Source organism: Epinephelus moara, chromosome 1, assembly GCF_006386435.1.
Source record: "Epinephelus moara isolate mb chromosome 1, YSFRI_EMoa_1.0, whole genome shotgun sequence".
Lineage (NCBI taxonomy): Eukaryota > Metazoa > Chordata > Actinopteri > Perciformes > Serranidae > Epinephelus > Epinephelus moara.
This window is the reverse complement of record NC_065506.1, coordinates 41763692-41789192: the sequence shown is the minus strand read 5'-3', so window position 1 is coordinate 41789192 and position 25501 is coordinate 41763692. Positions and strand designations below refer to the sequence as shown.

At 41.6% G+C, this 25501-nt stretch overlaps 1 protein-coding gene and 1 long non-coding RNA gene across 5 annotated transcripts in view; one reads left to right on the top strand and one right to left on the bottom strand.

The window, feature by feature from the left end:
* Positions 1-25501, bottom strand: part of tspan4a (tetraspanin 4a) — a 245619-nt gene that overhangs the window by 59208 nt on the left and 160910 nt on the right. For all 3 annotated transcript variants that reach the window (XM_050051936.1, XM_050051945.1, XM_050051927.1), the window contains one exon: positions 7107-7181. In XM_050051936.1, the coding sequence (XP_049907893.1) occupies positions 7107-7181 (75 nt within the window). The remainder of the gene's footprint in view (positions 1-7106; positions 7182-25501) is intronic.
* The window catches only part of LOC126394839 (uncharacterized), a 212331-nt gene that overhangs the window by 30483 nt on the left and 156347 nt on the right, over positions 1-25501 (top strand). Inside the window, exon 2 of one of the 2 annotated variants that reach the window (XR_007570399.1) lies at positions 10635-10776. The exons of the other annotated variant lie outside the window; for it this stretch is intronic. This is a non-coding gene — a long non-coding RNA (uncharacterized LOC126394839). The remainder of the gene's footprint in view (positions 1-10634; positions 10777-25501) is intronic. 2 annotated transcript variants of the gene reach the window in all.

The window sequence follows — 25501 nt, the reverse complement described above, 5'->3', positions numbered from 1 at the left end:
GCATGTAACAGGCTGAAGTGGACATGGCATCCCAGAAGGTCTACAACTAACGCACCTAGGGTACCTTGCATGTCATATGTGGACGTGGAAGGTCCATGACCAAGTGTCAATATGTGACGAGGTTGGAGTGAGAATGTGTTGCCTCAACACCCTGTTTAAAGTACGTATCAACTACTTAAATATCAGAACTAAGACAACACATAAACATTGTTTAACTCATGTTTTAAGGGTTTTTGGTTGTTCTGAGTTTGCTTCAAAGTGCGTTTAAACTCATAATAACATTTTGGTATTGAATGGCATTACTGGTGTCAGACAGAAGTTGTTGTGGGGTGGTCAGTACCACAAAATCTGTTTTTTAGCAGAGAAAAAATACCAGGGCCAGAATCATAGATGATAATACTGAAATGTTGAATTATTAAAAGCGGCTAATGTACTCTCATGCTGGAGGGAGCAAGGTAACATGATTTATGAGGTGAATGCATCATTAATAAGATACAAAGAATACATTTTCATTACTATCAAAAGATTGTCAAACATGAACTTTTTCTTTTTAACTATTCTCAGATAGTTTCTTTGTCAAATGCATGAGGAATAGCTTCAAATAATGCACCTCAGCCACCATTCCACTTTTGTGTGTGTTTCTTCCCTGAACTAACGAGGTGAATGCTGCAGACAACAACAGCGGAGCAACAAAGAATGAATCCAGTAAGAGGTGGTTTTGTGCCCAAAATGTGGTCTAACATAACAGGAGAGGCAATGCCTATATTCTTTAATGAGGTACAGTGTAGAGGAGAGATTGGTTCTTTCTTTGTTTTTGTTTTCATATTGATCTTATCAATGCTAGTATGGATGCTCAAAACAAGAGTAAAAGTGGTAGTATTCACCTATCCTTAAATCCCTTTGTTTGCTGGGGATGTTGAGAGTTCTCCAAAGAATAATGACAACAAAGACTGTTGATTCAACCAGCTGAAAATGTTGCCATTATTTATATTTTCTTATAGCACACAAAAAGGTATTGGAAGGGATAAAAGAAAATACAACTTGATCTCACAGAAATCCGTGGAAAGAAATTTTCACTGTACAATAGCCATCTCAGAATATTGCAGTTTCATGGTATCATGGTATCACAGAATATATATCATCAGTCAGAATGACCCTTAAAGGAATGAAAATGGAAGGGTCATTTTTGGTTGAACAAACGTCTTATTACTGTAATTAAAACTTGAAACTATTTTGTTAATGTTAGTATGTGTAGAAAGTCTCCCCTTTGAAAATAACTAAAATAATGGGGAGATTTGTTTTGCCTTTTTTGTACAGGGTATGATTACCACCAACTTTTACATCATGGTATACCTTAGAACTGGTATATCACTGCAGCCCTGGTTTATGATCACCTGAAAATAAGAATTGTTGTGTTTCCATTACCTTAGAATTAGCCTTTTATATTTACATAATGGAGCTCTATGATTCTTTTCATGGAGTCTGCAAAGCTGTTTCTACAGTAGCCCAGATCGGACAAATCAAACACTGGCCCAAGATAGGACTATTTAGGTTTTCGCAACTTTTGTGTAGGCCACCGTAATTCTCCTACATGTTTGCACACGCGAGAAATTTCAGTTCTGCAACCTCACCCCTAGATGCCACTAAATCCTACACACTGGACCTTTAACACAGCATCATGTGGTGGTGCCACATAATGTTTTAATTTACGTGGTGGTGACAGCAAGGTTGGGTGAAGGACACCAAACCTACTTGATCAGGTTTAGAGAGAGATTATGGTTCCTCTTAAAATAACTTCATTTTTTACATACAGGCTGCAGGGTTCCCACGATCAATGAAATCCTGGAAAAGTCATGGAATTTCACAATCACATTTTCCAGGCCTGGAAGAGTCATGGAATTAGTAAATGTCATTTAAAGTTTTGGAAAGGTCATGGAATTTTGTTGTGTGTAATGAAATAGTTACAGTAATCTAACGTGGATAACAGAAGATAACAGCAAATTTATTTTCTGGAGCTGATGACATAACATAGCTGTAATATGCGTTGATGTGCAACAAACTTTTGTTAACCAACACGTACGTTTCTTCATTATCTCCCCGCGTTCTGTCTCTCCCTTCATGTGTGCCAGCTACCTAAGTTTTGTTTGAATACAGGTTTAATCTGATACGTTTGAAAAACACTGAGCAAGATTGTTTTTTAATTTTTTTAACCATCGGCATGGTTGGGTCTAGGTCTCAAAACTACTTGGTTAGGTTTAGAAAAAGATTGTGTCTTCAGTTTAAATAAGTAAGTTTGTTGCGTGTGGTATCTAAGTACTTCCTAAGAAGATGTAGTTACATCACGTAATGTGACGTAACTATGTAAAGGACATAGGTACACAAAGTTAAAATAAGTCAACAGTGACTTTTAGTTTCAAAGAGTACACAAACAGGGCACCCAGAACCTCTGGGTGAAAGTCCAGTGTTTGTTTGACCTATGCACCACCCTGGCCTGCTCCCTACGTGGTCTTTCTCATGCTATACTACCTATGGGTTCGTAACATTGACCACCTCCAATTGCGTGACATTGTTGAACCACAGACTTTGTGTGTCACCACGACAAAGCATCCTAATTGACTTTCCAGTGGCATTGTGGGGATTTCACACTGGAGCGGCTGTGGCTCAGAAAGTAGAGTAGGTTGTCCGCTAATCGGAAGATCGACAGTTCAATTACCAGTCCGCATATCCAAGTATCCTTGGCCAAGATACTGAACCCCATCGGAGTGTGAGTGCTTTAAATGGTATCTGAGTACCTCAGCCACCAGTGTGTGAATGTGTGTGTGAATGGGTGAATGTGACATGTAGTGTAACAGCACATTGAGTGGTCAGAAGACTAGTAAAGCGGTATATATGTGCAGTCCATTACATATTTCTGTGAGAACGGGTTGTTAAAATATCTGACTTAGGGTTTGCTAACCTATCAGACAGCTACACTTAGTGGCTACACATAACCAAATCTTAACTATAGGGATAGTGGTAGGTCAAAAAACATTAATATTACTACTTTTTGGAGTTACAATTGCTAGTGCAAGTTTAAATAGAGTGGAGAAAAAGGTTTTATTCAATAAAGATAATCAACTGTACCCTCAGAATAATTCCTAATACTTGGGTCAATAATACCATTTGTAGTGAGATGCCATGTACATTACCTTAACAGAAACATAATACCACAGTGATTTTTCATGTTTGGTTAATCTGCACAAGTTCAAAAAAGTCCTTTCTGTGCAACAGAATAAAGTGACCCCTGTTGTGAAGTATCCTTTGTGCTGTTGTACTGTACTGGGTTTGTTAAACAAAGTCCCTGCTGTTTTAAAAACTATCAATGGCAGTACTGATAATGGCCACCCATTTTTTACTGTGAGCGATTTCCCTTGCTGCACCAGCTCTGCAGAACATCTACACCATCACTAACTTTTTACTGCGTTCTGTCGCTAATCGCCTCCTGGGTGGATGAAACTGAATAATTCAGAGGCTGAATAATGGGGTGTACTGAACATCAGGGAGCACAGATACTAAGAGAGAGGTGAGGCGTGACAAAAAGACAACATTCATTAGCAGAGCAGTACTGATTGGCTGAAAGCCCAGAAGAACGTGCCAGTCCAGAAATACTCATCGGGTTACACCGCCAAAGACAAACTGAGATGGAAATACAACACATTAGGCAATTATATAATCATGCCGAAATTAGAATAACAAAGAGAAAAAAGCCATTACATGGAATGTGCAGGTCCAAGGTCTCTGGTCATGAGTAGGATTCAGACAGAAAGTGGGGGAAATATCAAAGTAGGATGTTATTTACCAAAATGTACAAAAGCATTAGAGTCAGGGTTGGCCTTGGCTCAAGTCTTCAGGGATACACTCTCTGCCCCAACACATGAATAATGTATTGCAAGTGGTTAGAAATTGCCAATGATTTATGATGGGCTTCTCTACGTTTCAAATCCACTATCATATTAGGTGCCTCTAGAGGCCATCCAGTATAATGTTCTCTGAATTGAATTACAGCACCTGCATATTTTTAGTTCATTTTATTATTTCATCTAATTACAGAATACTCAGGTCATGCATCGGGATGAAGAAATGTCTGAAATCAAGTCAGTTAAATTATCAAGTCCTCGCTTAGTAAAAACATTCTGTTAGTGCGGAAACAACTGCTTGATTGAATTAATTAGTCGATCAAAGGTAAATTAATCTGCAACATGTTTTTATGGTTGGTTATTTTACAGAACAGTGTGTGAGATTTAGGGGAATTTAGTGGCATTCAGCTGTGAGGATTGCAGATTACAACAAGCTGAAACTTCCCCGTGAGAATTCCTCTAGTGTTCTCAGTTTGGAAGGGGCCTGATTATCCGTAGAGGTCTCTTCCTCTCTTAGACAAATGGACCAGGTGATTTGGACTGGTGACAACACAGAATGAAGCAGCTCCATGTTACAATTCAGTGTTTCTCTAGCTCTTTTTAGATAGGAATTGTGCAAATTTGCAGGAAAGCCCAATCAGTCTTCTTTCAGCATTGGCAGTATGAAAACAAAATCGAGGAGTGCGGCAAAATGCCGGAAAATTGGGCACCTCGGATCAACTCGCCTTTCCACCTCTGTGTGTATAAACACTTGCAGCTGGCCAGCAAAACGGCCCAACATTCACGGAAACTCTGGCAGTGTAAAAGGGGCTTCTGATGCAGTACGGCTTGTCGGAGACTGGCCGCCAGCTCAGCAAGCACCTGCTGATGTGTGCTCACCTTTCTATTCTGATAAATTAAGATCCAGATGTTCAGGAGGTTTTTACTGGGTGCCAAACAAACAGACCTGGCTATTTTAACTGGTAAAATCACTGAATATAGCAGTTTCATGTTTAAAAATCTGTGTTTCTCTGATGCTGCTCTTCACTTGGGGCTGCTAACTACAGTGGCCGACATGTATTCATGAGTGGCCCTATCTGGAGCCAGTGTTTGGTTTGTCTGTTCTGGGCTACTGGAGAAACATGGTGGTGCAACATGGCAAACTGTATGTAGATTGAAACGGCTCATTCTAAGGTAACAAATCACGATTTTCAGGTGATTATTCACTAAAAGAAACATACTCATTGTATTATATTCCATTTCTGCCAATATACCACCCTAAGTCCTACCAATTAATCGCTCAATAGTGATTAGAAAAAACAACAACATAAAAAACTTTGCTAATACTAAATGATACCAAAATGCATTTTTCCTCAATCAAAGCTCACAGCAACATTTTGCATATTCATCGACAGCATTGCAAGTCCACAAAACATATACAGATGTAGAGGCCTAGACAAATGAATCACATTGAATATAACTGAATAATGCTTCAATCTGGAAGCTTAATTTTCCAGTGTCACTGCCGCGCTCTTCTTCCAGACCCAAACATGGCCGCCTTGTCATGAAATAGTTATATTGTGCCCTTTTTTTTTTTTTTTGCTTTTTCTTGTCATTGAAACATACTTTCAAAATACGCCATTCTACTGATTCTCCAGAATGTAATAGGAGACGACAGTAATTTATATTTCAGAATCAGATCTTTATGTGAATTGATTAAATTTCATGTTTGATAAAATTCTTAATGATTAATTGGTCATTGATTAATCGTTATTATCCCCACACTGAACCTTTAAGTCATTGTTAATGCAGAAATGCTCATATATTCTCAGGCTGGACCATAACGTGACGATTTGCACAATTTACTCAAATAAACTTGATGTAATGAATATCTTTGAATTTTGCGATGGTGGTCAAATAATTTAAAGATGTCATGTCACCTTATGCTCTGGTAAAATTCTTTCTTTTCCTTTTTTGCAAACTTGTTTTTTATTATTTAAAACCATTAATCATTAAGGAAAATATATCAGCAGCTTAATCTACAGTGAAAACAAATATTAGTTGCAGTTGTAAGTGCCATGCCAAATTTAAAATGGTAATTTAAGTGATAATTGATAAAGACTCAACCGTGAAATCATTTGTTTACTGCTGCTGTGTTGTCACTGTTTGCTGTGTTGTCTGCAATCAAATTTAACTTGTAAACAGATTAAAACACAACAATACATGTTTTGGTGTTTTGATTCTATTTCAATAACGTCAGACTCTCTTTTGTTGAGATTTGATTGTATTTTTAATTGTTTATGTGAAAAGTCAGAGTCGTCCTCTGACTGTGGCAGCAGCAGCAGCAGCTCTGTATTACAAGATAACATAATCTTAAAGGGCCTTGACACAGTTTTTTTAGAAGGCACTTGGACTGTGTTTTAAAACTTTTGAGTCATTCGTAGCATCAATAGAGACTCGTTCTGGGAATGTAATTCCCTTCAGTGTCCAACTAATACCCATTATTAAGATGATGTTTGCTCTTGTGTTGTTGATAGATATTTGTGGACAGAATAGAAGACACGTTGTCACTGGTTACAGCTGAGTCTTTGGGGATTAATTTTTGCAATGCCATGTAACAATAATATGTTGTACCTTTTGTTAAATTCACAAATCCAAAATCCAGCCCCCAAACCGTTAATTAAGATTAAGATGGACGGAATTTAACATTCCCTTTTACTGCATTATTAAAACCTCAGCTAAAAATGTGAAGGGATTATGAATTCATATGAGGAGAGGGATAGCTCATCCGCTTCTTGTCTCTTGCCTGACTTGTTTATTTACAGGGGAAATCATCCAAAATGGATGAGCTGAGATAAATTGAGATTTATTAACAAGGAGAGGAAATTGTGGACGGTGTGTTTTCTCCAACCATAGCTTGGAGATATCTCCCCAAAGATGTGTATGCATGAATCATCTCAGAAAAAAAAAACTTCAGGCAGTTTATTAAACCGTAGTTTATGCACATTGTCAGCTGACATGCTTTTTTCTGATCCACAAAAACAACACTGCTTGTATGAGCTTCAAAACATCCTCGCTGCTGAGACGCATCATTTTACATGCCGGCTTTTTTTCTGAAGCCTCAGCAATCTGCATGACATATGGAGGGCTTTGCCACAAGCCACTTATTATCTTGATCAGGTGGAGAAAATCACAGGATATAACATGCTGGGAGCAATTTAGGTGTCTTACCTCGTCTTGGTAGATGAAGAAAAGCATGATGGACAGAATCTCTAGGAAGAAGATGAGCAGGAGGAGGATGAAGAACTGTGGAGATACAAAGGGAAGAAAGAGGAGTTATTTAACACACCATTTATCAGAGAAGAGGAAATGACAACAAGGGAGATAATAAGCATCTGTCTGTGAAGAATGAATGAAGTATAAATTGAAAAGAGGGGGAGAGGCAGCCGACACCACAGCGTGAGAGGGAACGAAAGGAAAAAAGTAATAAAAGAAGGAATAAAATGGCCATAGAATGTCAAGGAGAAGGAGTTGGAGAGGTAAGGACGATTGAAGAGCTGTAGATCGTTCAGCCTCAATATTTCTAAGTGACAGGTCAAGAGAGCAGAGAGGCAGAGGAGGAGGTGGGACAATCATAGTAAGTAGGGCAGACTGGGAGAAGTGATATACAGTTTTCCTCTATCCACTTCTGAATTTGTTAAAGGAGCCTCATTTTATTCCTCACCCGTCTCCACCCAGCCCTCCTCTGCTGAATGAGCTGCTTGATGGGTGATGCATCTTCTTCCTGTGGGCCCGTGTGAGTGCTTAAAACAGTTACGAGCTCAATCATCAACCACTCTGCCAGGGACATGTCTCCCACGCATGGGAGTGACTGTCTGAACCAGGGAGGGTTGAAATGATTTCAGAAACAATGGTATAATGTTCCAGAGGGTCACACAAGGATCCTGATGAAATGGCACTAGATTATCAACTGATGTGTCTGCAGGCGGATGAATCGACACACATCGATGCTGCGCCGCTGGGGTCTAGGGAAGTTTGGTTGGTCGGCTACTTTAGTTGGGACTTTAATATCTCAGCAACTTCATTCTGAGATATTTTCAGGGGGGTGCTTACTGGAAACTAGGAAAGTCAGAAAGTGACAAAGCAGCGTTCCGAGTAAGTTATTAGGTTAATTACTTACAGAAACGTTGCGTGCAATACTTCACCTTCCACCATCTCTTCCCCGCTCTCTGTCACTTTCTTTCTCTTGCTCTCAAACACACACACACACACACACACACACACACACACACACACACACACCTTGGAAAGCGCCACAGCGTTGCTTGTCTCTTTCCTCAACTTGTGTCTTATGCTCTCACTGGGCCTCATTCACCAACCCCTCTTCAGAAGAAATTTCTTCTTAAAAACCACTTAAGCAATTTTTAAGAAGATTCTGACATTCATTAATGTTTTCTTATTTGGGATTTGTTTTTAGGTAAGAAAATAGAACTGAATGAATGAACACGTAAGCCCAGTTCAGACCACTGATTCGCGACGAGACAAAACCGTTTTAGAACGCGATGCTGTCACCTGCAACTCAACTGGTCAAATCACTGGCGGCGTGTTTTAGAAGGTAAAGCATGTCACCTCTTCCTACAGTCAGTCGACTTATGATGAAGTCCACTAGTCAAGTCAAAATGACAACAGATGGCGTGCTCGCTTGCTGCGGCAGGTGCTCCGTCCCCGCCAAGCTCTCCGTTTCCGTCCCCACGGTGTGCCGGTGTTGGACAGTGGGTCGCTGCTGGTGCTCGCTGTGTGTGCTTTGGCCCCCTCACTCACATATTACACACATTTTTTCACACAGTTTCCTAAGGATTCAAATACCAACAATATTTTATAATTAAAATATCTGTAATAATTATTCTGATTATTTTAGAAAAAGCATTATGGACTTTTAAGATAAACACTACACTAAAGGCCCAGACACACCAAACCGACTTCAGAGCACTGTGAAGGCCCCCTGCTGCTTCGTCTGACATCGTCGTGTCTCGGCCAAGAAGTTGCACATGAACACACCGCAAAGACTACGCATACAACCAGCATGTACATTCTGCGCCTGCGTTAGAGGTAATAACTCTCCATACCAGCCGACAGGGACCAAGGAGGGCCAAGGGTGCGGGACACACTACACCAACTAGGGCGACAGATGCCCACCAATGGCCTGACATTGACCAACGGCTGACTATTGGCACTGCAGTTCACATTAATAGGAACCATGCCAGCTAATAACTTGTGATTAGTCATGCTAGAAAATATCACTGGCTGTTTTGGAGGGTGGAAAATAAAGTGATAAAGCAGCGTTTTGAGTACGTTTTTAGTATCTTATAGATGTGTGAAATAGCTCACCTTCTCTCCTCCTCCTTTCTCTGTCTCTCTCTAAACACACACACACACACACACACACCCTGGAGAGCGACATGGTCTCTGTCCTCAGTCCTGACAATTATGCCATCATGCATAATGGCAGGGATTTGTGTCTCCATTACAGCAGGGCTACCCGCTTGAAGGTGTGTTTATGGGCTAAGTGATGACATCTTGTCTTGAGTGATGACGTTTAAAAGCCACAGGCTGATCTGTCACATAAGTCCCTCATTATTTTTGCTGCAAGTGCTTTTCCATCACACAGCAGGGCAGGTAAAAGAAGTTTACCTGTTGGAGGTTTGCAGAGGTGCAATTAGAGCCTGTCGTCAGCAGCTCAGATCATCATCATCTCACTGTGGCTGTTCATGCTTTTACTCCTCCTCCCTGCGGTATCAGTAGTAGTTTTAATTAAAGAAAAGACACTTACAAAGTTTTGCTAACTCGGTGATAAACACATTTTAATACCTACAGAGTCTTCACAACAAAAGTCCCATGTTATTTTGTTATGTAAAAGCTTTCATTGTGAAGCAGCAAAATAAGGAAATGTTGGGTTCTCATCAGCGGTAACTTAACAAGACCCCTACAGCTGAAGGTGAACATTCATTCATTCATATAACTGCTTATCCTAGTACAGGGTTGTGGGATTGGTGGACCCTATCGCAGCTGATGTTGGGTGAGAGATGGGGTACACCCTGGACAGGTGGCCAGACTATCACAAGGCTGACTGAAAGTGAACATCAAACAGTAAAATAAAGGAGATGTCTAAAGTACAAACAGCGACGCAGGAGAGAAACTGAACTCCAAACCACAGAGATTCAGTTAAAGCTACAAAAGTACTGAGAGCTGAACACAGAGACTTTTAAAAACGTCTGTTTCTGTGATCTCCTGCACAGACAGACGTGAGTTGAGTCTCACAACACATGTACTTGTTTCAGGGTGAGAAGGGTGATTGGGGGAGGTTGGCTGCAGTCAGAGGGATGTCACCACTACCCACTTGGAGGAATTTTGGCAAGGCAAGTTCTGGAGTTATAAGAAGCATCTTTTTTCTAAGCTGATTTAGGAGCTGACAACTTGAGAAAGGCGGGAGGGGGATTTAATTGCACTCATATATGAGTATCGTGCTTGTGTGTTCTGATTTCAGTTTTGATTCCCAACGTTAGAATTTAGCTCACAGCATCATGAGTACATGAAGCCTTACAGAGCTGCAAACATGGCTGTAGTCTTGTACTCTTGTTTCTGTTTTTTTTAGAGTGAGGCACAGAAACCATGAAACAGTCTCAGAGGTTTCAAAAACAGATTTTAAAAGCAGAGATGTTTTCAAAGACATCATGGTTACACGTCCTTTGTGTGTTCCAGCTTGACAGTGGATGTGAGTGTTGCTGGTTCACAAGAAATGGCATCGAGCAGGGCTGTCAGTTGCCCCACGAGGTCTCCTTTGGCAGCACCTGCATGAATGAATCACTAAACATGGAAACACTGGAAGGTGAGAGTCGACTAGGTAAGAGGATATAGCCCACGGTGTGTTTGACTCACTTGTGCTCTTTTTCAAGAGGTGCGCTCAAATAACCGTCTGAAATCAATTTCTTTTGTTCTGTCAGGCTACATTGTCTGAATGTTATGCTCTGTGTTGTGTGAAATTCCTGGTAGCTTCAATTTGAGGGGATTTTTAGGGGTTTATTTAAACTGAAGAAAATATGCTGCACTGTGCATTTGAAATTCCACCTTTCTCAGGCTGATGAAATCCTTTAACAAGCTGGTGGATAATGTCAAAATACAATTCAGTCAAGTGTAGAAGCACTACGGTTTTTCATAACTTCAAGTATTTGACATTTTGAAGGTTCAACCCCAGACAGTCATAATATTTGCCTTTTTTTATTATGCAACACAGTTCTGCAACCAAAAAGAGTTTTTTAAAAAATGTAAAAAATGCAGTATGACAGACCGACAGGGGCAGATTTACTTTTTTTTGCAAAAGTCAAGTTTGAATCTGAGCTATTTTGTCTTTTTATGAGATTTCTTGACCTGCTATTGATCTTTTCCCTCTTCAGTGCTATGAGAGTGGAAGTTCAAATGTGCAACTGCTCTGCAAGAAATTTAGATTCAGTGTCTGGTCAAGAACTCTAGAGTACATGCGTGAGGCCACAGGCACTTAAACCTTCCTGCTGGGTTATGTTTGTCTGACTTTGAGTTGCATTAATCGATTCCTGACTACTAGAAGGCACAGGAAGTCCAAAACTAGCTGACCATGAATCTATGTGACAGACGCACAAGACTGACATCTGTTTAAAAAAAAAAAAAAAGCCAACAAATGCTCATTATTACACATGCAGCAGTACAGCCTCAGGCCTTGTGTCCACCGAAGCGCTTTTTTTTTCCCCAGCTGAAAACACCAGGCGCTCCTCCCAACTTGGAGCGCTTGAGAGCGCTTTTGAGGCGCAGTGGTTTTTCAGCTGAGATGCTTTGGTTGCACTGGTTGCTATGATGTGGAATATCAGCGGAAGTGAAAATTCCAGCACAAAGTAGAGAACTTGCTCTGGATGAAGGGAAGGCTGAAGCACATAGGGAAAGAAATGAGGGTTTACGAGAGGAAATAAATCTTTCTATTTAGCTAAATTGAGAGATATTAACATATTTTTCCTCCATTGCTGTTGTTGCTCATCACCTGTCCATGTAAAATGTGAGTTGGTATCTTTTTCTGCTCCCAGATTTGATGGCTGAACTAAAAGTGACAGTGATGAACGTTTGCAGTTAGGAGAGGTTGATCTGGGGCGTCGGTAGTGTAGTGGATAGTGTACAGAGGCATTGCCTCGCTGCAGCGGCCGCGAGTTCGAATCCGGCTTGCGGCCCTTTGCTGCATGTCAGTCCCCACTCTCTCTCTGTCTCCCCATTTCACCTTCTGTCCTGTCAATAAAGGCAAAAAAGCCAATAAAAATAATCTTAAAAAACAAAAGGAGAGGTTGATCTAGAACAGTGGTTCCCAACTGGTGGGTCGTGGGTCTGTTCTAAATGGACTGCAAGTGACTCGCAAATGTGCCAAGTTCAAAAAACACACCTGATTTTTAAGTACGGTGAATATTCGGCACAGAGCTTTTATTTTGAAGTGCCCTTTTGTGCTGCAGAGCGAGTGACTAACAGCCAGCTACTTGAAAGAGTCCGTAAACTATCCCAACAACAAGGCCAAATGCAAGTATGACATGGAATATATTAAACTGTGTGGACCCTGAACTAATGACGAAGGAGAAATCTGGACCCCGTGGCTGGACCAGCTGGGAACCACTGACTTAGAAGTTTTTCTACAAGAAAATGATTCTTAAGGTTAGGAAAAAAGTCAGTGTTTGGGTTAGAATAAATAGATTTCTGTCAGGCTTTCTGAGTGAAAGTAAGAAAAACTTCTCCCATATTTGCAGTGTTTCACCCAAAGTTGAACATTTTTCAACTCTTGGCACTCTTGGAATAAGTTCCAAAAATGCAGCGCTCAGCACAGAATAGATGCACTGCGCTGACTCCGCTGGCATTTGTCATCCCTGTCTTCTAAAAATGACATTTGTATGCTACGAAACTGCTTTCTTAATAACCTTGTTGTGACAACATAATTGCTGCCTGGATGATGTTCGGAGACAATATTTCTTTCAAGTAGCAAAACACAACAGTCATGTACCATGTAGGCTTTGAAAGGAGGTGGATGGGGAGGATGTCGGTTGTACAAAGTGCAGGACTTTGGCACCAGAACTTCGGTTTCACATCTGGACTACTCTCTTAGCTTTAGGCAACAAAAGCATCTTGGTTAAAGTTAGGGAAAGCTCGTGATTTGGGTTACATTACATGCCTTCACAGCAACAGGCTACAATTCATTTTTGTTGGAAGCCGCTGACATGAAGCTGACACCCGACACTTGTCGCTGCTGGCCTCAACTTTTTTCAGCTCTGTCAACCAATCATATGTTTTGTTTTTAGCTATGGTACTGTGTTATGTTCGTTATTTGATGCTATGCTAGCTTTCTGTGCATTACGGTGCACACAAGGATGCAGTGGGGCGGCGAAATGTGATGTTAGAGTAGTGCTCAGACATTGATCAAAAGCACAGATATTATTATGACCATAAACAAACTAGGCAGCGTTCAGTCGAGGTGTTTTGTGGCCAGTAGCAGACACACACAAGCCTGTGACGACATAGCTACGGTAAGTCCCTTGTAATGTGAATGCAGCATTTGGCATCACTTTAGTTAGGTTTGGGAAAAGATTGTGATTTTGGTTAAATGTTAATCAAAAAAGTAAAAAAAATAAATAAAAAAATGCTGTAATCACTAAGAGTGGATGCTCGTACTCGTACTCGTTGTCCTCCGCTTATCCGGGTCCGGGTCGCGGGGGCAGCAGCCTCGGCAAAGAAGCCCAGACAGTCCTCTCCCCAGCCACTTCCGTCAGCTCTTACGAGGGAACCCCAAGGCGTTCCCAGGCCAGCCGGGCGATGTAATCCCTCCAGAACCCCAAGGCGTTCCCAGGCCAGCCGGGCGATGTAATCCCTCCAGCGTGTCCTGGGGCGGCCCCGAGGTCTCCTCCCGGTTGGACATGCCCGAAACACCTCCCAAGGGAGGCGTCCGGAAGGCATCCTTACCAGATGCCCGAACCACCTCAACTGGCTCCTCTCGATGTGGAGGAGCAGCGGCTCTACTCCGAGTCCCTCCCGGATGTCCGAGCTCCTCACCCTATCTCTAAGGCTGAGCCCAGCCACCCTGCGGAGGAAACTCATTTCGGCCGCTTGTACTCGCGATCTCGTTCTTTCGGTCACTACCCAGAGCTCGTGACCATAGGTGAGGGTTGGAACGTAGATCGACCGGTAAATCGAGAGCTTTGCTTTCTGGCTAAGCTCCCTCTTCACCACAACGGACCAGTTAAGCGCCTGCATCACTGCTGACGCCGCCCCAATCCGCCTGTCAATCTCCCGCTCCATCCTACCTTCACTCGTGAACAAGATCCCGGGATCTCGGGAAGAGTGGACACTGTATTGCTAAATTGCCTATTTTGGTGGAAAACAACTGAGGTACGTTGTCAGTGAACATTTTGCTGATATTTTCAGTATCAACATTTTTGGGACAGGTGCGTTTCCGTTCCTGGTTCAAACCCAGGTGGAGGGATCAGACCCCGGCTGGGGGGCCCTTGTTTGCCGAGTTTGCATGTTCTCCCCGTGTCAGCGTGGGTTTCCTCCAGGTACTCCAGCTTCCTTCCACAATCCAAAGACATGCAAGTTAACTGGTGACTCTAAATTGTCCATAGGTGTGAATGTGAGTGTGAATGATTGTCTGTCTCTATGTGTCAGCCCTGTGATAGTCTGGTGACTTGTCCAGAGTGAACCCTGCCTCTCGCCCAATGTCAGCTGGGATAGGCTCCAGCCCCCCAGTGACCCCTAACAAGATAAGTGGTTACAGATAATGAATGAATGAATGTGATTTCAAGGAGACAGGGCTGCATTTGTAGTGTAGAATTAAAAAAAAAACACTGGCCTCAGGAAAAAAATGCTTCAGTGGTTATGGCCCCTAATAATCAAACTGAATAGACTTTGCATTTTAAGCTCATTTTTCAGTCTGACACACAGGCTATCTGATTTCTGTAAAGGGGCTCATTTTGGTCCAATCGATCAATACTTATTAAAGTATCAATGTCATTTCCAGTCACCAGAGATGGGGCTGACAGTAGTGGTTGTTAGGAACAGATAACCTCATATTTTTCACTGTCAATATCAAACCTGGGAAAAAATCTGATGTCAGCTGCAATGTAGACATTTATTTGGAGCCATGTTTCTAGTCTCATAGAATAAAAGTAAGTTAAGCTCAGTAATAACTCCTCTTCACTCTTGTTCTCCACCAAGAAAAATATCTGCGTCTTTAGCTGCAGGATGTTTGCATTTCTTCACCAGGTGGTCGCTACCTTTGTCTGTTTGTTGTTTGTGCTGGGCAGGTAGTGCACAGGGTCTTTATCTTTTAGCTGAGAACAGCTGCCTGCTGCAGCCACAGACATTACTCATAGTCATTTGACTTAAAAAATTACTTTGAGCTTTCATACATTGCCCTGCTACTTACGGAGATATCTTCGAAGGGGGTCCTAAATGTTTAAACTTTAACCTTAACATGGGCGAAGGAATTAACATTTAAGCTACAGGAAAAAAAGAAGTTCCATAATCTTTGTTTTTTCTCATTCGTCCCATTTTTCTCCCCGTCTCTCAAAGGCTGTTTGCTCGACTGCGTTTTTCGGGGTGTTTGTTCGAGACCATGAAATCACACCAGAGAGCAAAGGGACATCGTTAAGGATGAGAAAGTGATACCACCACTCGGAAAACAAACAGACCCATCCCCTGTGGCTCTCTGAATATTTCCCCATTAATCTGCTCTTAATAAGAAATTTAACTCCTCGTCTTTGGACCACAGGCAACAGGCGGATTCAATGGGATCATTTGATGGCAGAAGACTGCATTTTGCTTTTTTATAAAATACACCAAGAAGGCTATTGAATTAGCTTGAGGAAAATTTCAAACTGCTGTATTTGAATGGGTTACTATTATCTAATGGGTTGCAGAAATTAACTTTAAATGATGAAAACCCATTTGTGAACTGTGTAGAACGGCCGGTAATAATAAGAGCAATAACAGTTTGCCAATTAAATCAAGTGCAGAGCAATCAGTCTGCTTGCTTACTTGATGAAACATAATTGTTTTAAAAGGATGGATGTTAATGTCTAGTCGTGTTAATCATAGTTTATAAAAAAAACTAAACAGCTAGTTGAAAAAATACTTCTCTGAGTAAAAAAAACATAACAGGTTTAATTGAGATGTAAAATAAAAAACGGCATAATTTTCTCCAAATTACTTTAAAAGGCTGTTGCCTAACGAGACTATAAAGACACTCTTGTTTGTGACAGAGACGCAGCAGGCAGTGAAAATACATTTACATCTGTTTTAATCATGGCAGCTTGTGCTTTCAGTAAGGTTTGTGTAAATAAACACAGTCACAGCATATCTCAGCCGAAATCTAAAGAAGTTGGGATTGTTTTGTGCTGCTGTGCACTCGGTGTCTCACTGTGATATAATTTATTATAAACAAAGACTCGGATCCCATTACAAAAGGACCAAAGCAGGCTCGATATGTTTTTCCTGAGTTGTCATCATTCAAACTGAAATACGTTATTCTGTTTGCAGCAGTGGCTTCCAGCAGCATGTAGGAAAGATTTATAGTAGATCAGAGTAAAAGGAAACAAAATAGGGCTATAAACAGGTTTTCTATGGAGCAAAAAGCTTTATAGCTTTCTAAACTGTTGTCAAACAACATTCTTATGTTCACAGATTCTGCTGTTTCTCAAACGTATTGCTACCTACTGTCAGTGGTGGGAGGAGAACTCAGATCCTTTACTTTCAAGGGACACTTTGCCCATTTTCAACCAGCCTTGTATCATAACAGTGTGGTATGTGTAAATGAAATATGGTAAACTTTCCTCCATATTGCAAGCACCCATATCTCCCTGCTTAACTCCAAGCTCATGCCTGCCAGCAGATTTGAGCTGGCTTTGGGGTCTTGCTTGAACTATCAAGGCCCAAGGAAGTGTGCAGGACTCTGAAGCCAATTTGAGTGATTAAACCTTATAACTGCAACTTCCAAGTCTGTCACATGATGCCATTGGGCTCAAAAAGACGTCTGTAAATCAGTCGATTAATTTTTAAAGTATCACATCCCCCTTCAAAATGATTTCATTGTCAGAATATGATTCCTTTTGTCCAATGATAATTTGATAATCTAGATTGGATGATCATTTAATCTCCATTTAAGTGAGAGGAGGGCTAAACTGCAGGGGTGATGGGAATCCGGCACCATGACGGATTTCTGGCGTACGGTGATCAGCGAGAAAAAAAAAAAAGGTTGATGCGTCGCAGACTTTAGACGGGCTCTGGTAGAAGCGCTTTAAACAGAGACCTCTCGCACTCAACCTATGGCTTTCGCTCCCAACCAGACCAAAGTTAGGCTACTAGCCAATCAGAAGTAGAGCGGGGGCGGGTCCTGGGGGGAGGAACAAACTTGGTTCAGAGAAAACTTCAGATTCTAGTGGAGCCCATGCCGTAGACACTCTCATCAAGATGGAAAGTAAGGTAATGAAACCCAGGGAAAACGTCCAGATAGTCGATAAAGGACTCAAAAATAAATGGCGTTGGGCGTGGGTAGAAGAGACAGGCATAGATGGAAAGCCTTTTGCTGGTGCAAGAAATTAAGGGAAACGGGTGCGTGTTTCTTCACGTTGCATTCACGTAAATTGATGTATGCAACCAGAACTGCAGTTCCACTGATGGCCACTTGAGGCTGGCTCCAAAAGTGAGTCAATCCCTATAAACCTCCATGTTAAAATGCCAAACTTTACAGCGGAAAGTGGGTGACATCAGGGTTAGCTACATCCATAATTTTATACAGTCTGTGGTTCATGTTCAGACCTCGGCCTTAGGTTAGGTAACAAAAGCATTGTGGTTAAGGTTATGGAAAGATCATGATTTCAGTTAAATGTTGATTAAAAGAAGTAATTAGAAAAATCTGTGCTGTATTTCAAGATTGTCTATTTTGGCGGAAACAACTGAATTACATTGTTAGTGAACATTTGTTGATTTGTTCTGTATCAACATTTTTGCGTCTTGCCACATTAATCAGCAATATTTGCTCATTATGTTAATAGAAAATGTATTTTCTGTTTCACATTAAAGGTATTTCAAGGAGACAGGGCTGAATCATGATACATGGGATGATTTTGCCTTTTCAGGTCTTAAACGCTTATTTAAATGAAACAGTCTGAAAAGTATAAAAGAGAAATCAGTCTTTGGTGAAAACTGATAACGATCCATAAACATCTGAAATGTCACGAGGGGCCCCAATCAGACATTGCTTTTATATAAAAGGTCACAAGCTGTAAAGGCTGGGAGCCACTGGTTTCATCTGTAACAATAATCAGTATTTTATAAGGTTATCATGTGCTTTTTAATGTAAAAGCTTAACATGAAACGTAATCGTTGGCATTCAAATAAATACAGTGAAGTAAGAAGTATAATATTTCTCTCTGAAATGTAGTGAAATAGATCCAGACTAGTACAGCACTCAATTAAATGTACTTTCCACTCCTGTGCAGCGTATAGTATGACATCCTTATATATGAACCATCATACGATACTCTCTGTATCTCGTAAGGAGGCTGCTTTCATCCCTGAAATCCTCACTCTGATCATGTAGTAACAAGCAGAGCAATAGCGAGAAAGATTAAAATTTTTTGCCTCCAGACCTTTTATTTCTCATCGCCAGATAACACTAAGAATGTGAAACCAAGGAAAAGCTTGCTACAGCTCTCACTGTTCAAGCCTATTGGATACAGATAACACTGACACATGTAATGGTGTGTATCATCATGTAAGTCTATCACAAGAGAGATAAAGCTCAGTAAAGTGGTCCTTTAAGGCCTCTCAATTCCTGTCGTGGTGGGCCGGCGTCCTGCAGGTTTTTGTTCCATTACAGTTTTTGTACCGTGAGAGTTAATGAACCACAGCTGGTCTGTATCTAACTGTCGCCTTCAGGGGGGAACGAAAACCTGCAGGACACCGAGTCACAAGGACCAGAATAGAGCTTCCTCTGGGTTAAGCTTTTCTTGAAGCATGTCCATGCTGGCGGCTTGTTTTTATTGCAGCAGAACAGAAAACAGTGTTGCAATTAGTACGGAGAGTTGGGATTTATGTTGTGATATTTACTATACATTAAGTGGACTTTAATGTATCTGAAGAACAGTAGCTTTTATTGGCCACTGAAGACTAAGTGCACATTGCGTGCATTATGAAAATTTATACACTCCAAACATCCCCCTCTTGAATGTAACTGTTATTTATATTATGACTTGTTCGGCCAGCAGTGGTGATATCCCTGTTTAGCAGAGATTGATGTCTTAGCAGGACCTTGGGATGAGAACTATAATCAAAGTCCAGGCACAAGGATTGATTTCTCCGTGCTCATCCATGCTGTGATTTCCACGCAGTGTGAAGGCAACAGAGACTCTTTGTGTGTTGACTGGTGAAGCAGTTGTGTTAGACACTCAGTCCATCAGCCCCTCTGAAATCAATACCTTTCGGGATCTTTCCCGCCTTGAGCGTATTTGCAGGGAAGCCTTTGAGGCGATAGCAGTGTTCTTTACGTGTGGTGGGTCTAATCATTTTTACAGACTCTATATCTCAGACCCATGTAAGAGGTGCACGGTTTAAACAACCTGCCTCCATTTCCACTGGGGTGATCTCACCTCTCTGACTAATTTGTGGGCAGATTAGGTCACAGATCCACCACTCTTCATCTGTAGCCTTTGACTTGCACTATTATTGACTGTCCAGACTCACTGGTGTGAAACATGACTTTAATCACCCATAACCCTGGTGCAAATTGAATTTCTGGAGAAATCCTGTGTCCTGAAATAGCTCTCATTTTCAACCCAAAAGGACAGGGTATTGGATTTTGTTCCAAAATCTGTTTTAATGTCATGACTGGTGCACTGCACTCAGATGATATAAAGTCTGTTTTCTTTAAAGCACTTGAAATACTGTATTTAAAAAATATATATATTGTAAATGTGACTAAAGCCTTATTTACACAGGACTAATATTACCAGGGGACCTTGTGTGATTTATATACCCCCCACCTCACCACAAATAGTTCTGCATGCTGTGTAGCAAGATGAGCCTCCCACAAAATGCTGTCAGAGCTTTCATTTGTGATTGCCAACGCAGTCTCCATCATTCTCTACTGGGAGAGAGGCAGAAAAGGCACAGAAAACAAAAAGCCCAACTAAGACCCCAAATCGCTAAGATGCCAAATTGCACAGGACTTACACAACAAGTAGTTCCCACCAGGCAATCTGATTGGTTAACAAGACATTTAGAAGGTGCTCAAATCAGTATGACAGCACACGTTGCTCATCACTAAGGAGCTGTACACATGCTGTGTCTTTAACTACCTGGAAAACGCAAGGTCTGGTGCTGGGCGCTACTCTGTGCCAACTTTCAAGGGCATGGAGGCAGGATCCATCTGAGGTTGCAAAGCGACCATAACCAGCACCGAATCATAGCCTACTTACTATAAATCCTGAGTGCAGACCTGATCTTCTTCCAGGCATTGTTTTGTAAGGGTGCTTTCAGACCTAGAGTTGTCTTGCTTTGGTTTGAATCAGGGACTAATTCTGTAACAAAGTTGTATAATTGTCTAGAGTTGGTTCGTGTTCTCACGGCAGCATTAACAAGAGGACCAGGTAAAATGCCTTGTGTGAGAAAGCTGCTCTTGATTGGTCAGAATTTCCATGTGGGAAAAATCCAGGAAGTAAAGCAAACGTTGAAGAAGAGTACACTTGCAAGATAAATGTGACACTTTCTAATGTCACAATGGAGGGACAACTACGCAGGTTGATTTTAGCGCTGCTCATCGTGGACTATATTGCTGTCATTGTTCATTTTAGTCAAACCATACAGTTTGAAAACGAGGCGCGGCTCCAACTAGAAAACAATGTTTTGATGCATTGGATGTGCTGAATGTGCATATTAAGGCAGTACAGGAGGAGGTGCACATTAATAATCCTCCAGGACTGTAACATGCTCATGTTTAACCCAAACAATGTGTCATGTGACTGCAGTTGGTTCAGATCCAGGTCGGAACACGTTCTCACCACAAACTAACTGCACCAGAGTTCATTGTAACCAGACTTGGTTGTGTAACCACCTCTTGAAGAAGGTCTCGGTCCAGTTGTTTTGGTGCACACCTGAGTGTGATTGCGGTGTTCACGCTTGCCCAAACGAACCGGGAAAGGTATGTGACATATGGTGCGCACTGCTGCATTCTAAAAAATCAACTCAGTTTATCTCAGGGCGCAGCGGTGGCACCTTGAAAATAGGTGCTTGGGAATGCGTGCGTGCCATGACAGCGTTGCTTTGGCATTTGAGTGCGGCTTACATTGAAAATGATGAATTTTAGAGCACAAGAAACGCAACATGTCTATGGCCCCTGAATGTATTACTCTGTACTCCGCCATTTCCATGGCAACATTGTAACTGCTGGAATTGGAGCAAAAAACAGACGACTACAAAACTGCGACAAAATGGACTGTTTTGCTGTTCATTTGGATTTATATAGCAGACTGAGTTTTGATGGATGGTTGGAAGAAGATGAGAAGAACTCAAAACAAAAAAAAAAAGACTGATATGTTACAGTTTCAGATGAAGAGCTCAGTTCATCAGTTAGAGAAGTCTCAGAATGAAGTCAGTACTTCTTGGTCTACATCTTTGGCTGTCACACGCTTCTGGGACTATCTGAAAAACACTGCTGCAAACAAGCTGTGGATTTTGCAACTATTACAAGAGTAGACCTCAACTGTAAACAACTGGCTGCTGCTGCTGTTGCCATACTGGACTCACACACATATGTCTTCATGTATTTGGGCTAAACTCTAGAGACAAACTCAAACTAACACACTGTTTATAAGCACACTGGAATTAATTATTTATTAAACTAATAAATCTGAAAAAAAAATTGTGCTTTATTTCAAATGACCTGATAAGCTGATCAGGAAAAAGCCACCTATAAATGGGTTGTTAGGATATCTTATTAACAGGAGGAGCACGACTGGTGGCAGCTGGTAAGGTGCAAGCCTGGCAAGCCCTCGGGTCTGTGCGGCATCCCAGGACAGATGCTTAAAACATGTGCGACTTTTTTTTAACTCCATTTTGACTGAGTCCCTCCAGACTGCATCACTACCAAATCACTGCAGACCAGTAGCATTCCCCTGCATAGTAATGAAATACTTTGAGAAACTGTTGTTGTATTCCATCATCCATCCAATCCATCATCCGTCCCTGTTGACAGCATCCTCCGACCAGTTTGCATATAAAGCCCAACAAGGGTCAGAGGAGGCTGTGTCTCCTGTATACCCCCCTTCAGCAGTTGGAAACCCCTTACCACTATGCCAGGGTCCTATTATTGGTTTTAGTTAAACTCTACCATCTCAACATCCTCCTTTCAGACTCCAAGCTGTCAGGGTGGGCACCACCATAATCACCAACACCAGAGCCCTCCAAGGCTGTGCTGTTAGCCCCTACCTGTATACACTGACTGTCTCAGCCCCTCCCCCATTCAACAGTATCTCAGATATTCAGATAACACATCCATACTTGCACCTCTAAAAGACAGTAACTCAGCCATGGCCCATCAGCACTCCATCTCCCACTTCACTCAGTGGTGCACACCTACTCCTGAATGTCATCAAGTCTGAGGAACACCTCACTGAACCCTGCAATAAACCAGCACCCCCCCCACTGCCACATTGCCATCAGCTGTGAGCCAGTTGAGGTGGTAGAGAGCTTCAAGTACTTTGAAATCACCCTTGACAATAAACTCAGCTTTGATCATCATGCTGCCAACATCCACAAATGCTGGCAACAGACGCTCTCCACCATCCGGAAACTCCGGGCACTCACAGTCCCACCCCACCTTCTGCTCCTCCTGTACAGGAGCATCATAAAACCCATCCCTTTCTATTTTTCCACATGCTACTTCAACCTGCTCACTGTCACCAACGGGAACAGACTCCTCAAAATCACACACATTGGGCCTCATGCAAGAAGCGACACACAAACAAATTTTTCTCTTGTATTTACAATTTGTACTTGTTTTGTTAGTGCCTATTGATTTCTTATTTTTGCTCTTCTCTCAGGGCAGAGAAAATGTTTTGAGTGGTTGAGAGCACTCTCACCAAGATAAGGAGAAAAACATCTCGTCTTCAGAGTTCACAAAATGTTTGTCATTTGTGAGGAAACACAAGTTTTATATTAAATTCATAATGTTCTGTAACCACTTATCCTGTTAGGTGTCGTGGGGGGGCTGGAGCCTATCCCAGACAGACAACCATTCACACTCACATTCACACCTACAGACAATTTAGAGTCACCAATTAACCTGCATGTCTTTGGACTTAATTATCATTAATCTTATTTAGATTATTATATGTTTTAGAGTTATTATAATGATTGGATTATTAAATTTGTGAGCTACTATACTTGGTCTATTGATCCCAATTACTGTAATTTTAGTTACTGTGCATGTCTCTGCTGAGCAGTGCTGATATGTAACTAAGTACATTTACTCAATTACTTTACTGAAGTTCAGCCTGAGCTTCTTTTACGTTACTTGACTCCTATAATCTCATACCACTATCTACTAGTGCTGCACAGTATACCGGTACTAAAATAGTACCGTGGTACTAGAGTATTCCAAACGGTACTATACTGCATTCGGAAAATACCGGTACTTTGAAACTGATTCAATTCATTAATTTAGGTAATTTATTTTACTCAGTTATGCACGCACACAAACGCCTTTCTTGGTCCTATTGGAGCACAGATTGCGCAAGTGGTGTGTATGACAACACCTGTATCAACATTCGCAGCTGGCACACGTGAAAAAAGACAAGAGAAAGTCTGCCTCGCAAAGGGAGACAACACGAGACAACACCAACTTGGTGGAACATTTGAGTTACCCAACCGTGACGTCAGTACCGAGGTACTTACCGAACCATGATTTTTTTGGTACCGTTACACCCCTACTATTTATTGTTCTAAAGGTTTGCATCCAAAAGGACTTTTCCTTAGGAAAAGTACCGAAGAGTATCGAAAAGTATCGAAATTCATATTGGTATTGGTACCGAAACAAAGATATTGGTATCGTGACAACACTACTATCTACTTCTACTCCACTGCAATTCAGAGGGAAATATTGTACTAGAGTTGGGCGATCTTGTCCATATCCTATCGTCCTATTGCCATCTAGTGAAATCGACGATGAACGATGTCATCGCTGCGCGTTGCCGTGGCAAGGAGAGAAGAGGACGTCCTCCTTCTTCCTTGTAGAGTCTGCCCTGTGTGTCTGAAACGTTCACTTATAGCCTCTCTTTGGCGTTTGAGCAGCTTTAGAAAACTCTTGAACATGTAATGGCTCCTTAATTAGTCAGTTGACTTTACATAGACGGCATATCTTTTCAATTTCTCCTGACATTGTGTTGTTTGGTTTGTTCACTGCTCCGTGACATGTGCGTTAGTGTCGAGCGGGCGGAGGCCCCCCCAACCCTCCGCTCTCTCACTAAGCAGCCTCCCTCTGTCTCCTCTCACTCAGCCTCGTTCAGCCTCGATCTCGTCAGCATGCGCCACACACGCGCTGTCGTTAGTTTGGTTTTTTAAAATTGATTGAAAATTTTCTGCATATTCAACAGTACGTTGATTTCACTTCTGCTGAAGTTCTTTTGCTTACAGACTTTTTTTGAGGCACCTCTTTTCTCTGGCTCATGTGTCAGAGTCTTTGCACACAGCCCAACACCTGCCCTTATATAGTGTTTAGTGAGCGTTACCTATGCTGATAGATTACTTATGATCAAGTGGGATTCATCATTGAGCACACCTGGTTAAGAGCAGATCTGGATGTTTAAGAATGTAAACTGCATCTGGAGATGACGTCTCTTAGAATGTAAAGCTCCTCACCTGTTTCAGCAGCCAGTCGTCTTTTAGTAAAGTCCACTGGTCAACTCAAAATGACCACAGACGGCGCGTTTGCTTGCTACAGCAGGCGCTCTGTCCCTGCTGAGCCCTCTGGGGGTATAGTGGGTCGCTGCTGCTGCTCGCTGTATATGCTTATGCACCCCCCACACGCATTCTCATTGACTGATTAATTGGCATTCTTTATGTTATTGTGGTGTATTTATTATGAATACAGTCCATCTGATGCTCGTTTTGTTTTTGTTTTTCGTCGTTTCATCACTACTACAAATACACCTGCAGCCAGTATCTCACTATCACTATCCTCATTCATATTATAAGAAGCTACAAATTCTATTCAGCCACAAAATAAACCTGAAAAGCTGCAAATCAGAATAGAAGTACAGAGACTTGTTGACGAGAGATGATACACCGTCTCATCTAGTTACACTGGTGTGAGCTGGCAGGTTTAAGTAGCTTTCTGTTTCACGTCATCTTGTCACAAATCTTTGGTCTTAACTGTGCATAAAATCATTGGTCTCCCTACTCCCAACCTTCCAGCCATCATTGACACCGCCACCCCAAACTAATTCTTCACTCTCCTCCATGCGGCTGCAGATAGAAATCTCTGATCTGTATGAAACTTTTTTAAAAAAGTGTAAAACAAA